Below are 15,347 nucleotides of genomic sequence, written 5' to 3'. Positions count from 1 at the left end.
CAGGCCTGGCGAAAAATTTGATATTTAATGGTTTGCATTAATCGGTGTGGCATAATGGCTCAACAGCGCCCCCCGGAAAACTTTGTGCCTCAAACCTCCACAATACGGTTAGACGTAAAAATCGGTACACACCTGTATCATGGTACAACTTAAAGAAAAGTCTCTTGGCACCATGGCCGAAACGAACAGGATGTCTGCTATTTTTAATTAATTGTGTAATTTTGGCTCAATTTATGGCATTCCTTCGGCAATTAATACGGCCCGAACCGTAACGTGCACCCAAGTGTGTTATACATCAAAATGTGCGTCTCCATCCTGCGACAACACGCATTACTTTTCTCTTTCAAATGCGTTACCGTGGCTACGCTAGACGCCAAAGAGCGTGCCCACCCATCATATGATTGGTTCAGACAGAAAAAACTTTGCGCCTCAAGCCCCATAATACGCTTTGACGTACATGAACGAAAATCTGCACACACCTGTATCATGTCGCAACTTAAAGAAGTCTCTTGGCGCCATGGCCGAAACCAAACAGGAAGTCGGCCATTTGGAACATTCTGAATTAATCGCGTAATTTTGGAGCAATTTATGCCATTCCTTCGGCAGTTAATACGGCCCGAACCGTAACGTACAACCAGATGTGTTATACATCAAAATATGTGTCTCCATCCTGTGACTACACGCATTACTTTTCTCTTTCAAAAGTGTTACCGTGGAGACGCTAGACGCCAAAATGCGTGCCCCCCCTTCATCTGATTGGTCCATATTTGATAGTTCCCCAAAAGTCACCAAATTTTGCATGCAAGCCAGGCCTGGCGATAAATGTGATATTTCATGGTTTGCATTAATGGGCGTGGCCTAACGGCTCAACAGCGCCCCCTAGAAAACTTTTCTCTGCCATAACTTTTGAATGGTTTGACATAAAGAGTCATGGGTGGTGTCATCGGACTCGGTATTGAGTCCTTGACCATAATTGTTGAAAATTAGCCCCGCCCCTTCTTCTGATTGGTTGTCCCTATTTTCTGATATAAATTTTGAATGGTTTGACATAGAAAGCCGTGGGTGGTGTCATTTCTGATATGCTTATGGGGGGCGGTGGCCATGAGTGCGAGGGCCCGTTCATCGCTGCTTGCAGCTTTAATTAGATTTTATTGTTACATTTTTACTATGATTTACATTATAATCCTGATTTTATTTTCTTCACATTTATAGTTTATCTTTAATTAAAATGACTATCATCTTGTGTCATTTCTAACAGCACAACAATAAAGGAATGATGAACTTCTGCTTTACGCAAGCTATTTTAGTTTTATTTAGTTAACTTTCATTGAACCAGTTGAGAACCAAATTCTCATTTGCGATGATGATCTGGCCAAAGGGCAGGACTGAAGACAAGACAGTAACAGTCCTTTCTATATTGTCTTAGAATCTGTATTAGTGAGGAAACAACAAACATTTTCCAGATTTAGCTGGTGTGCTTTCAGAGCCATCCCAATCAGAGATCAAAAGTCCCTTTCCCAGGTCTCCACAATCTTCTAACACAACTTCCACGTCAACAATATACAGCTGCAAACCTGACCATCTGTCTGTGAATTAACTGCAGTCCAGGGTGTCCTGGTGCCGTGAGCACTTCTGAACGCCCTCGTGTTTGAACTCAGATTTAGATCAAGGAAAGTTGTCAGTTACAGTACACTTTGGCAAAACTCCTGAGTTTCCGTAGCATGGGGGGGTGAACTGAAGTAAATCTTGTAGAGGCACCGTCATGCTGTACTGTTACCCCTCCCAACTGTTGCAGCCTCTTGAGAACTGATTCACCTGAAGATAGATGAACTGCCAAAAATATATAAAGTTCAATAAAACATAGAAATGTTGTCTGAGTAAAATAAAACTCTATTTTAGGTCCTGTTGTCTAAGACCATCTTGAGTTGGAGAAGATGATGCATCTAAAAAGTAAATCTCTTCAACTCTGTTTCTGAATCAAAATAGAAGACAACTACTTTTACTTTTATTACTACTACTACTACAGTACTACTACTACTGTCATTTAGCAGACGCTTTTAGTCAAAGCAACTTAGATCTGAGAGAACAACACAAGCAAGAAATCTTAAAATTAGGTACAGACCCTACAGATCTGATAGATCTGTTTGGTACAATTGTTGCTTTCTATTGGATTGTTTAATTGTAATAAAAATCTGCATCAGTTTTCAGATATTTCAGATCAGATGTTTAATATGATAGGAATCTGGTATGGAAGATTGAGACCATTTTAGATTTCGGGGTTAGAATTTTGAGTTATTGATTTATATTCTTATACATTCGGGTGAAAATACATTAAATACCATTGTTCTGGTGCTTCTTTCATAAGGGAGAAATCTATTAAATCCCTCATATTTGCTTTGCTGCAATGTTTGACTCCCACTGCTGGACAGATCCTGGAGCATGTTGATCTTCTTACCCAAAGATATAGACGATACAACGGGTCTGGAGAAGGTAGGAGTCTAAAACACAATCATTTAAATTTATGAATGCACACTGATTCATTTATTCATTGATACCTTCTCCTCTCAGCTGGAGAAACAGCTGACCTATGAGAAATTCATGGAGTGGACAGGTGAGCTGACTGTGACGAAGGTCAACGTGAGTCTGCCACGATTCAAGCTGGAGGAGACGTATGACCTGAACAGAGTCCTGACCAGCATGGGCATGGAGGACGCTTTTGATGAGAGAAAATTTGACTTCTCTGATGGTTGGAAACACATTGTCACATACTCAATTTGCGAACAAACTGTTGTGCAGCAGAGCTGCAGCAGTGACGACAGTGTTGCTGCATCGCATAAGATGAAGCTCCTGAGACCCCTGTCATACACCTCAGATTTGTGTTTTTTACACATTTCCTATAAATTTGTTGAGGGGCACTGATGACCCGCAGGAAGAGGTGACTACCTTATGGAAAAGGTGTTGCCATGTGGGTGCTTAGTGCCAAAATAACATTCATGTGACAGACAGCCTGCAGGTTTTCCCAGCAGAACACTGCACAACCAGAAAGAAATTCACTGGAAAGGCCTGAGACGTCATTCTGATAAGAAAAGGGAGCAGCAGCATGTGGTCGTGCTTGAACTTGCAGCAGCATTTTTCTTAAGAGAACTTACTAACTGTACATGCACTCTCCCTTGTGGTGCGATACAATCTCCCCCTCCAGCCAACAGGAATACAGCACCTGCGTGAGAAATGGCATCATCAATACATCAGTATGACAGGTGTATTGTGAATGAATGAATGTTTATTTATTTCGGTACATTTGTAACCGAAAGGGTGTAGGTAGAAGCAAGGCTTATATATACCTACCCCTTTTACTGGTACCTTACATTGGTTACAGCAAATAGAAAAGAGCAAAGCTCACGACTTTGAAATGAATTATCAGTAAACTCAAATATCCTATCATAGCAAAATAAAGAAAGGAAAAGAGCTCAAAACCCCAAAATAACTTCAATTTCCCATCATAGCAAAAATAAATAGCAGATGGCTCAAAACCCAAAATAACTTAAATTTCCCATCATAGCAAAAAATAAAAAATAGCACATAGTTTCATTAACAATGCTCTCAGTTCAGAGACAACATCAGAGGGCACTGAGTTGTTGATTTTTTGTTTTAAAAGTGCATCACATTGTTTTGATTGTAGTCATTTGAAATATTTAATAAAAAGAGTCAATATGAGGTTTAATGAGGTAAACAGGACAACACAACTAATCATGACTGCAGAGAATTGATTTCTAGCTTAACAGCGACCTCTACAACTTGCAGGTTCTCTGCTTCACTGAGACGGACCAGTCTCAGCCTGCAGGAGGACTGCAGATGCAGATGCAGCAGAAGGCCCAGGTCAAACTGCCGCAAGAGCTGAAGACGGTAACAAATACACCTGACTGCTTTGAATTTTCCTGTAATTCAAAAGAGAAGTTGTCTCATCTGTTACTTCTTTGATCCATTCTGTAAAAGATGTGTATTTTTTATCACAGGGCCTGAAAACAAGTAGATGTCCGGATGATGTAAACGTCAACTTTGTTGGTATTACACTTGTATTCAGGGTGGTTCTGGTTGTATTCAGGGTGGTTCTGGTTGTATTCAGGGTGGTTCTGGTTGTATTCAGGGTGGTTCTGGTTGTATTCAGGGTGGTTCTGGTTGTATTCAGGGTGGTTCTACTTGTATTCAGGGTGGTTCTACTTGTATTCAGGGTGGTTCTACTTGTATTCAGGGTGGTTCTACTTGTATTCAGGGTGGTTCTGGTTGTATTCAGGGTGGTTCTGGTCGTATTCAGGGTGGTTCTGGTTGTATTCAGGGTGGTTCTGGTTGTATTTGTGGTGGTTCTGGTTGTATTTGTGGTGGTTCTGGTTGTATTTGTGGTGGTGGACAGCAAAGTTTCTCAAGGATGTCTGAAGGCTCTGCCATTTAAATCCAATATAAACACTGCATTGTTCATACATTTTAAAAGTTAATATTTCAAAAACTAAAACAGATTTTAAGAATCTGAATCAAAAGTTAAAAGTTTTAAGTCTTGTGACTTAAAACTGTTTAAAGTTTGAATGTTGTCTGTAACTGAAATTATGCTGAAGTAGTAACGTCACAAAATGCTGGAAGTCTTTCAAGATTTGGGCCTGAGGTTTTGGAAATCCTTGAATTTCTTTAAAACTTCAATGATTTGAAGGACCAAAAGCCATTGCCTCCTATTCCTGAACATTTTAGATTAGCAGCGGATGTCACCCCCCCCTTCCCAATAAAAAACAAACAAAAAAAAACTGGGTTTGTATGTGTATATATATGTATGTGTATGTAATCGTATATATACCGTATGTATATATTAATGAGATAAATATATTAACAATGCAGCTGTTTGATGTTGTAAGTAAGCCAGTAGGTGGCAGAGTTGTGTAAGATGTAGCATGTATGAGTTGTAACATAAAAAGGTTCAGTGGTGGTGGTAGAAAATGTTGTAAGATGTTCTATGCTTATACTGAATTTTAATATTTTAATGTTGAGATGTTTATAGGATGTTATAGGTTCACATGTAATGCCAGTATAAAGGAGTAAGAGCTTGCTCTCCAGAGGTGCAGTTGGGGCTGGAGAGGGATCTCAGTGCTGGAGCCCGTAGCTAAGGACCTAGTGCAATTGTTATCTTTCCTTCAGTTGTTTTTGAACTTTTTGTAATTTAGTTTGGTTGTTGTTTTGTTAACTAACTTTCACAATCCACACCTGCACAACTTGATAATGGTGGCTGAAATAAAATCCAGCACGAGGTGAAGATTTGTGTCAAGCCTCCTCCTTACACCACTCGGCTAAATCCTTACTCTTACCACCTACATCACAGTTCTCTGAATGTATTAGAGTTGCAGGTAAATACATTATCAGTCACCTGACTGTCGATACCACCTTGTTTTTGTGAGATGACTCCCAGATCTCTGTTGTCCTAAACCTAAAGTGTCTGTCCTACATCTTAATTTAAATAAATGAAACAATCTGCGTCTACTACTACTATTTGTAATATCCCAGTTAGAAATCAAGTCAATTAACTTATTCTGCCGGAGGAAATCTGTTTTGACACCCATCTCCATCAACAGTGTAATGCTGGATGATGTCCAGGGGTCCGTTTCACAAAGCAGGTTCAACAAACTCTGAGTCTAAACCTGAACTCTTAGTTGATCTACTCTGAGATCGGAAACTCTGAGTTTTCGGTTCCAGAACAGCGGATTTGAGGTAATTTACTCAACTCTAAGTAGTTTCACCTGGAGTTAAACTCGTGCGTGAGGGAAATCAAAAGCCATCATCAGTAGAGCGCTGATACAAGGATTCACCATGGCAACCGGCGACAACAAAAGAGCGAGATACTTTTTATTTTTTTTATTTTAAACTTTATTTATCATTTCAATTTACAAAATCCCTTTGAGGAAACATCAGTTTGCATGTCAAGATCCACATACTCCACGCCACTGGAGTTAGAAGTGTTAATACGTGCGTATGGCGAGTATGAGAGCATATTTTGGGAAAAAAAATGAAATTTTATTGTCATTTAGATCAGGGTCGTCAATTGGGTACGGCAGCTGCCACACCTCGGCTTCAGGGGAAAATGTAAATGTTTTTTTTTTTTAATACATTTATGGAATTACTCTGTATCTATTTGTATTGATTTATTCTATTACTTAATACATATAAAATAACTACAAATGCATATCAGAACAACATGATGGATTTCAGTAGGTATTATCTTTCCCAACACTTGTACCCCCCCTCATATCTTGAAATGTGATGTCCCAGCGTCCCTGACGACAGTGGTCTCTATCAATCTCGTTTTTAGTGCGCTCTGCAGTGTTACTAACTTACAAAAATGAAAAGGAAGCAGACAACCACGCAATAAAAAAAAAGAAAGAAGGCAAGTGATGGGTCCAGAAGATATTAACGAGGCTGTTAGCCACTGATGGATTAATTATGCAAGTTCATCTCAAAGTAAGATATAAATCCTCTTATACATCTGTTTAAGGGAAATATTTGACTTTTTTTTACTCTCCCTCTCCTTTTTGCATTTGGACTTTAACTGTTTGAAGTTAAATTGGGATGTCCCTGTGATATTGTTGCACTGACATAGTGAATAAAATACGTTGCGTTTGTCAGATAAGCCTTGTCTGCTCTCTAACTCTGCCGCTTGCTGTCCGTGGTGCAGAAAACGGATGCGTATCGCGTAAAGACCCATTGGCTGAATTGACGCCACTGAGGGAGGAGACGCAGAGAAACTCCAGGTTCGCTGAAATAAACCTGGTCCCGACCAGGTTAGGTTCAGAGCGTCTGTTACTACGGTAACTGACCGAGAGCTTAAGTTACCTCTCTTTGTGAAACGGGCTAGAGTTACCTCTCTTTCTCTGGTTTGAGTTACCTCCCTTTGTGAAACAGAAAACTCAGAGTTTCCCTCATTTCAGGGTTAACAGACTCAGAGTTTTCACTAAACCTGCTTTGTGAAACGGACCCCTGGATTACAAACCTTTGTCATGGTTGGTCCTCCAGCCTTCAGTACGTTTCCACTCCCCTCTCTCCTGCTCACCCCATCTGCAGCCACGCCCACCTCGTCACTCACTCCCTTCACCTGCTCTCCCAGCTGCAGATCCTCAGCAATCAGGACAGTATAAAAGCTCCACCCTGTTACGCTCACTGCCAGATCGTCTCTTTGCCATCTAGATGCAAGACTCTCCAGCGTTCTCTGTTCTGACTTCCCGTTGCCGGTACTGATTTTTGCCTGGACCTTGTCCTGCATTCCTGCCTGCTCTTCGCCTCTGTTGTAGAAAAGAAAGTGAAGCAGACAAGCTACCGCTGTGATCTGTGTGCTGTATTTGGGTCCAAAACCTCACTCCGTTACAACCGTGGGGTAAAATACATTTTCTAGCAAAGACAATGACCATCTACTAAGAAGATAATAGGGAGATAATAATGTTTTAATGTCTCTTTTCTGTGTATCAGACTCGATGGCGTCCCCCACTCCTCTCACCAAGGCCAACGCCATCTTCTGCCTGGATTTGCTCAGAAAGCTGAGTGAGGACGACAACTCTGCAAACATCTTCTTCTCTCCCTTCAGCATCTCCTCAGCCCTGGCGATGGTGATGCTGGGAGCCAGAGGAAACACCGCAATGCAAATGTCAGAGGTGCAGTTCACACTCAGAGCAGAGCTTGTTACACTGTTAAAGGGCAGTTTTAATCAGTTGCTGCTCTCCACAGTGCTTGAACACCCGGGAATGTCAGGATGATGTCCACGCTCTGTTTAACCAACTGCTGAGTGGACTCAACAAGTCAGGGGGCTCGTTTGAGCTCAGTGTTGCCAACAGGCTGTATGGAGAGAAGTCCTTCCAGTTTCTGCAGGTGAGCGTGTTTCTGCATGTGTATTAAGGTGCTGCTTTGTGAGCTTTTGTGTGTATTTGTATCATATTAGACTGAGAATCAGAAGCCTGAGCTGAGACATTTAAACTGAATGTGTGAGTGAATTAAGCAGGAAGAAACATTTCTGTGTGGAATATCGTTCAGTTTTACAGACGAATGGACTCGGTACTGAAGGATAATGTCATTAAAAATTTCAGGAGTTCTTAACACAAACCAGGAAACATTACGATGCAGAGCTGGAGTCTGTGGACTTCATAACCAGCCATCAAGAAGCCAGGATCAGAATAAACAACTGGGTGGAGAAGCAGACACAAGGTGGATCTCTCTCACACACACACACACACACACACACACACACACACACACACACACACACACACACACACACACACACACACACACACACACACACACAGGTGAGCGTCTCAACGTCAGATCAGCTCTTCATCCCCAGAAGTCAGGATTTTTTTTTTTTTTTTTTTTTTTTTTTGATACCATGGCGGTAGAAACCAAAAGCATACACATGTGCATTTTTACTATATTTAATATATATACATATGCGTACACATGCATAAATATACACATACAAACCCAGTGTTTTTTTTTTTTTTTTTTTTGGGGGGGGGGGGGTGACGACATCCACTGCCAATCCAGGAAGCAGGAACACATGGAAACACATGCACTGGAAATCTGCAACAAAAATCCACAAACAAAACACGAAACCGGCACGGAGCCAACCAAAACAACAGCAATCGACCTAAATCTTGAGATCTGATCGCAGTCTAAGCTCCGCTACTGCTACCTAACCCCCCCCCCCCCGTGTGTGTGTGTGTGTGTGTGTGTGTGTGTGTGTGTGTGTGTGTGTGTGTGTGTGTGTGTGTGTGTGTGTGTGTGTGTGTGTGTGTGTGTGTGTGTGTGTGTGTGTGTGTGTGTGTGTGTGTGTGTGTGTGTGTGTGTGTGTGTGTGTGTGTGTGTGTGTGTGTGTGTCTGCAACCCCACAGAGGGGAGAAGCAGGAGGGAGGCAACCCACCGCCCCGTGGGCGGGGCCCCCACGGCGCGGGAAGAAGCAGCCAGGGATCCCGCGGCGGCGGACCGCGACCCAGGCATTCCCCGGCCACCCGGTCCGGGCCGGACACGCGGCCAGGAGGCCCTCACCCTTCAGGCCAACGACCCCCACCCGGCAGGGGGCCAGCCTGCCCGGAGAGACAGAGCCGCCCCGGCCGCCGACGCGGGCAGGTGCACCCGCCCCCCGCGAAAGTGGCCCTCCAAGACCGGAGGGGCGCCCCGCCGCAGAGGCAGCGGGGGGGACCGGAGACGGGCCCGGAGAGAGGGAACCCCCCAACAAGGCGACACCCGTGCAGGCCCGACAACGGAGGGCCCCAGACCCAGGCATCCCATCCATTCAACTATCCGATATCTATACTAATAATAATATGATATACTATACATAATAATAATACTAATAATAATCTTTGTATAATATTGATAAATTATTAAGTTTTGATGTCCTGCCAATGGAGGCTCAAATCCTCCATGGCAGGACCCTTCCATACCGCATTCTCACCGACACAGACACACAATCACGCACCGAAGTCAGGATTTCTAAACGTTTCAATAATAAAGTTACTTATGCGCCATGAAGTGCAAAGTATCCTTGCATCTATCATTTTTAAAACTTTATAATAGCTATATTTAAAATAACAATAGTTATTTTAAATATGAGTCTCTGTTGATCCTTCAAGAGACTTAAATCAAGACTACTGCAACAATTAATAAAAAAAAAATAAGATTGGTTAGTTTAGTTTAAACGTATTCATTTATTTTAATTCATGTCATCACAGTTCCTGTTCAAAAGGCTCTGATGTTTGCAGGTTGTTGGTTAGACGTGTTTCTGCACTTGGTGTTACTTGTAAATGGTTCCATGTGGATGTTGTGATCACCAGGGAAAATCAGGGATGTGGTGGCTGAAGGTGTGTTGAACAAGATGTCCAGACTGGTGCTGGTCAACGCCATCTACTTCAAAGGCACCTGGAATGAACCATTTCTGAGCATCAGAACGTATGATACTCACTTTAAACTCAACAAGGTAAAAGTACATATGCAACCAGGGAATGAAAACTGACTAACGTCACCACAGTTTCTAAATTTCTGTAAAACCATGAACATGAGCCAAGATCTGACAAGTAAAATCTGCAGGCCTCTGGAACAGTGATATGGGGTGTTTAACGTCACTTTTGTTTTACTGTTTTTGTTGCAAAATATTTTATACTGTTAACCAGGTTTAAGTTTAAGGCTGTGCAATTTTGAAACTGAACTGAAAAAGTTGAAATGATATGAAAGATGTTCAACATCATTCAGTTTAATATACATGGAGTTTTACTTTTGAGTAGGAAGAAAATATGTGATGTTTGTTCAAACAAGATGTTTCACAGCTGGTATCGATAAAGGCTCAGTCTTTAAGGAACAAAGATGGACTCTGGAGGAATTTTAATGAAAAGGTCCAGACAACATTTCACCAAGATGTGTCACCAGGAGCTGATAGGAAGACATGGAGGAGAGAAAACCTTTTGTCAAGAGTTACTGCACACGGCTCCAGTCACCTCCAAATACATCTAAAAAGCCTATAAAACGTTTACTGATCAAGAAAGAAGCCTTGCGTTAAGATTTTACACTGGTGGCTTTGTTGTGTCTGGTCCTGGAGGCTTCCAGGATGGAAACACGTGGAGTGGTCAGATGAATCAATGTTGCACATTACCACATACTCTGCACCACAGATCAAAGGGGCCGTCCAGGCTGTTATCAACTAGTAATATGATGATCTGATCACTTTCTAATGCAGTTTCTTATTTAAAAGAGCTTGTGTTTCTTTTTTACAGAATGACAAAAAGAAAGTAAAGATGATGACGCAGGAAATTCACGTTCCCTATGCTTTCATCCCTGAAGTCAACTGCCAGGTAATCAAGTACACGATCAGTCACATGATGCACTAATCAATAGGTAAATCAAAGACTGCAGCATGTACTGTACATTTGCTGGTATATTAACTTTGCTGTAATGTTTGACGCCCACTGCTGGACAGATCCTGGAGATGCCTTACAAAGGGAAGGAGTTGAGCATGCTGATCTTCTTACCCAAAGATATAGAAGACGATACAACTGGTCTGGAGAAGGTAGGAGTCTAAAACACGCGTATAAATTCATGAATGCACACTGATTCATTTATTCATTGATACCTTCTCCTCTCAGCTGGAGAAACAGCTGACCTATGAGAAATTCATGGAGTGGACAGGTGAGCTGACTGTGACGCAGGTCGACGTGAGTCTGCCACGGTTCAAGCTGGAGGAGACGTATGACCTGAACAGAGTCCTGACCAGCATGGGCATGGAGGACGCTTTTAATGAGGGGAAGAGCGACCTCTCCGGTGAGACACCTTGAAACACACAGTTGGACATGTATCTGCTAACAGCTGTGGAAGGGGCAACTTCTCCATGATCTATCCATTAACCTCCCTCTCCCAGACCAGCTCCTCCAGGAGATAACCAAGGCGTTCCCAAGCCGAATAAGAAATATTCTCTTCAGCATGTCCTGAGTCTTTTCCCGTCCTCTTGATTGGATGTGCCTGAAACCCCTCCGAAGGAAGACCTCAAGGGGACATCCTAACCAGATGCCTAAAACACCTCTATTGGCTCATCTCCATGTGGGAGAGAAGTAGCTTCCCTATAGGCTTAAAGAAATGATGCATATTGGCGATGTCGCTCTCTTTCTTGATACCAGCAGAGTGGGCAGATGGGAGAACCGAGACAGTGATTATAAACTTTATTTTATTTTAGACAAAAAAACACTGAAATGTATTTTCTGTGTTTGCCCCCCCCCCCCCCCCCCCCCAAAACCGGCCTTGCATACTATTAAACACCTTGATGTGTTTGCAGGTAGAATGAGACAAATTAAAATTTCAGTGTGAATGCAGGATATAAGCAAAAGCCTCCGACGCCTCTCTCCATCCGGGCGAGGGCAGAGAGTGCCGGTGCGGGTGGCGGTGCAGTGCTGTGCAGGGTCTGGAGCCACCAGCCTGCCGCGGGACCTTTTAAATCCATGCAGAGCCTACGCTCTGGGGTTTTATTTATTTTTTTTATATATATATATATATGCATGCAAAAAACGGGGCACAAGCCAGTGTCCTATTTGTGCCGGTCCCAAGCCCGGGTAAATGCAGAGGGAAGTGTCAGGAAGGGCAATTGGGTTAACATACTGTTGGTCAAAGAAGGAGAAGATAGATGAACTGATATGATAGCAAAGTTTTCTATGCATTTTGGGGGTTTGACCCACAAATGTTTTCGCCCGTCGCCCACCCTATATTTCAGTCTGCCCACCTTAGTGGGCCTCGCTAAATCCGGCTCTGATAGTATGGCGTCATCGTGGTACCAAGTTGTTTTAAAATTATCTACAAATTCTCTGTCAGACGGGAGGATTACAGGCAGTTCAGTCCAGTACTGCAGTCTTCCTCGGTCGCACCTTTGCAATGTGAGCAAAATGTTGTTTTAATTCATCTGCTTGAAAAATGTGTGGAATACAGTGATGTATTAACGTTGAGAGATGGCCTGGACAAACAGGACATGGTTTTAGACAAGGAGCTCAAAAAATGACTCAAAACCCCAGCAGGCATGGCACTTTTATGACATAGAGCAGTGGATAAAACAGAGTGGCGACAACTTTTGATCTCGCCGCCAGAGCGGTCACGTGGTTCATGGTAGCCTCAAAAGTTCCAAAACAAAGCCGCGCTGTCATGTTAGTCTATGGGACAGACAGCAGTGAGCTCACTTTTGTTTCTAACCAGGCTGTAAATGTTTATTTCTGCTCTAAAGTTGGACATTTTAACACGGCCGTCAGTGGAGATTGACTCACTGGAGCCGGTCTCTAGTGGTCAGTCGAGGTACTGCAACAAATGACCCCAATGGACAAAGCATTAGGCCAGTGACCCATTGGTTTCTGAAGAGAAGTTTTGAAGGGCATTTTTCTTTATACTGAGCATAGCCATGTTAAGGAAACTAGCTTCTTCAGCTGCAGCATAGGTGTTGGAGTTTTATACACGTCCACTTCTAGGTTACATAAGAATGTCCAAACAAAGTTGCATTTGATTTTTTTTATCAATTTCCATTTATTGTAGATGTTGAATATGGGCGGCAGGTGACACAACACATGGTGAGATTATTGATGAGGCTGATATCCAGTATATTGGTGATAGAATTGATTAAACTAAATGGATTGTCAACCACTGTCACGGGCAGCACGATGGCTTGGTGGTTACTGGTTAGCATTGTTAACTCACAGCAAGAAGGTTCCCGGCTCGACTCCCAGGCCCGGCGGGTTCTTTCTGTGTGGAGTTTGCCTGTTCTCCCCGTGCCTGCGTGGGTTCTCTCCGGTTACTCCGGCTTCCTCCCACTGTCCAGGTTAACCCCCCCCCCCACACACACACACACACACACACACACACACACACACACACACACACACACACACACTTCATTTAAAAATGTCTTTCACTCCTCTTCTGTCACAGGTATGTCCGGGAACAAGAAACTGGTTCTGTCGAAAGTCACCCACAAGGCTTTTGTGGAGGTAAACGAGGAGGGAACGGAGGCTGCTGCTGCCACTGCTTGCTTCTGTCAAGAGAATTGTTATAGAATGATGCCAAATTTCCGTGCGGACCAGCCCTTCCTGTTCTTCATCCGCCACAACGCCACTATGAGCGTTCTCTTTGCTGGGCGCTTCTGCTGCCCGGTGTGAGCGAGTCAGTGTTAAAACTACAAGAGGAGGCAGAAGACACTGAAGCTCAACTGTAAAACCGAGAGCACGGGAGACCTGTTTCTGCTTTAAAAACAAAGTTTACTCACAATAATACATGTTTGTTTTTTTCTCTCTCCTTTACCCCCCCCCCCCCTCATTTTTATCACCCAGTGCTCCTACCTATGTCAGTCCTGGGCATTTCTCACCCTGGTGACTGAGCTTTCAAGGTTATGGCCGCTAAATGCTGGAATGCTGTGCCTGGACCTCTCAGATGTATTGAGTCTGTTAGTTCTTTTAAAAGCCAACTAAAAGCCTACTTTTTTTAAACAGGCTTTTATGTAAACTGCATTGTTAAGTTTTTTTTTTCTATCATTCATTTTATTGCTCTAAACCTTTTTTTTTTTTTTTTTTTTTTATTCTGTAAAGCACTTTGTGACAAATGTCTGAAAAGCATTATATAAATAAACTTTACTTACTTAATGTACTAATGTAATGCTCTCATTTAAAAATAAAACAATAGAGAATTGTTTCATTTCTTAGTTAATGTGCACTTACAGTGCGAAGGCCCTATTGTAGCTGTAGGAATTTTTCTTTCTTCTGACGAAAGGAGGGCCTTTTTGCCCCCCTAAACGTGCCCAAAAAGTCACCAAATTTTGCATGCAAGCCAGGCCTGGCGAAAAATTTGATATTTAATGGTTTGCATTAATCGGTGTGGCATAATGGCTCAACAGCGCCCCCCGGAAAACTTTGTGCCTCAAACCTCCACAATACGGTTAGACGTAAAAATCGGTACACACCTGTATCATGGTACAACTTAAAGAAAAGTCTCTTGGCGCCATGGCCGAAACGAACAGGATGTCTGCTATTTTTAATTAATTGTGTAATTTTGGCTCAATTTATGGCATTCCTTCGGCAATTAATACGGCCCGAACCGTAACGTGCACCCAAGTGTGTTATACATCAAAATGTGCGTCTCCATCCTGCGACAACACGCATTACTTTTCTTTCAAATGCGTTACCGTGGCTACGCTAGACGCCAAAGAGCGTGCCCACCCATCATATGATTGGTTCAGACAGAAAAAACTTTGCGCCTCAAGCCCCATAATACGCTTTGACGTACATGAACGAAAATCTGCACACACCTGTATCATGTCGCAACTTAAAGAAGTCTCTTGGCGCCATGGCCGAAACCAAACAGGAAGTCGGCCATTTGGAACATTCTGAATTAATCGCGTAATTTTGGAGCAATTTATGCCATTCCTTCGGCAGTTAATACGGCCCGAACCGTAACGTACAACCAGATGTGTTATACATCAAAATATGTGTCTCCATCCTGTGACTACACGCATTACTTTTCTCTTTCAAAAGTGTTACCGTGGAGACGCTAGACGCCAAAATGCGTGCCCCCCCTTCATCTGATTGGTCCATATTTGATAGTTCCCCAAAAGTCACCAAATTTTGCATGCAAGCCAGGCCTGGTGATAAATTTGATATTTCATGGTTTGCATTAATGGGCGTGGCCTAACGGCTCAACAGCGCCCCCTAGAATACTTTTCTCTGCCATAACTTTTGAATGGTTTGACATAAAGAGTCATGGGTGGTGTCATCGGACTCGGTATTGAGTCCTTGACCATAATTGTTGAAAATTAGCCCCGC

General features: G+C 42.8%; 1 protein-coding gene across 1 annotated transcript; it reads left to right on the top strand.

The window, feature by feature from the left end:
* The first annotated feature begins 7,496 nt into the window (after positions 1 to 7,496).
* LOC133423021 (leukocyte elastase inhibitor-like) lies at positions 7,497 to 13,817 on the top strand. The gene is made up of 8 exons (XM_061713107.1): positions 7,497 to 7,676; positions 7,750 to 7,890; positions 8,106 to 8,223; positions 9,852 to 9,994; positions 10,785 to 10,862; positions 10,988 to 11,077; positions 11,154 to 11,328; positions 13,465 to 13,817. The coding sequence occupies exons 1-8, from the start codon at positions 7,500 to 7,502 to the stop codon at positions 13,689 to 13,691; spliced, it is 1,149 nt and encodes a 382-aa protein (XP_061569091.1). The 5' UTR covers positions 7,497 to 7,499; the 3' UTR covers positions 13,692 to 13,817.
* The last annotated feature ends 1,530 nt before the right edge of the window (positions 13,818 to 15,347 follow it).

The sequence above is a fragment of the Cololabis saira genome, chromosome 22 (assembly GCF_033807715.1).
Source record: "Cololabis saira isolate AMF1-May2022 chromosome 22, fColSai1.1, whole genome shotgun sequence".
Lineage (NCBI taxonomy): Eukaryota > Metazoa > Chordata > Actinopteri > Beloniformes > Belonidae > Cololabis > Cololabis saira.
Note: the sequence above shows the minus strand (reverse complement) of the source record. Positions and strands in the feature narration are given on the sequence as shown.

Bases quoted from the DNA above. Each gene is read 5' to 3' on its own strand.
- LOC133423021 (XM_061713107.1), top strand. From the start codon at position 7,500: ATGGCGTCCCCCACTCCTCTCACCAAGGCCAACGCCATCTTCTGCCTG. The intron at 9,995-10,784 runs GTAAAAGTACAT...TCTTTTTTACAG, and splicing joins CTCACTTTAAACTCAACAAG to AATGACAAAAAGAAAGTAAA. The intron at 11,078-11,153 runs GTAGGAGTCTAA...TTCTCCTCTCAG, and splicing joins ATACAACTGGTCTGGAGAAG to CTGGAGAAACAGCTGACCTA.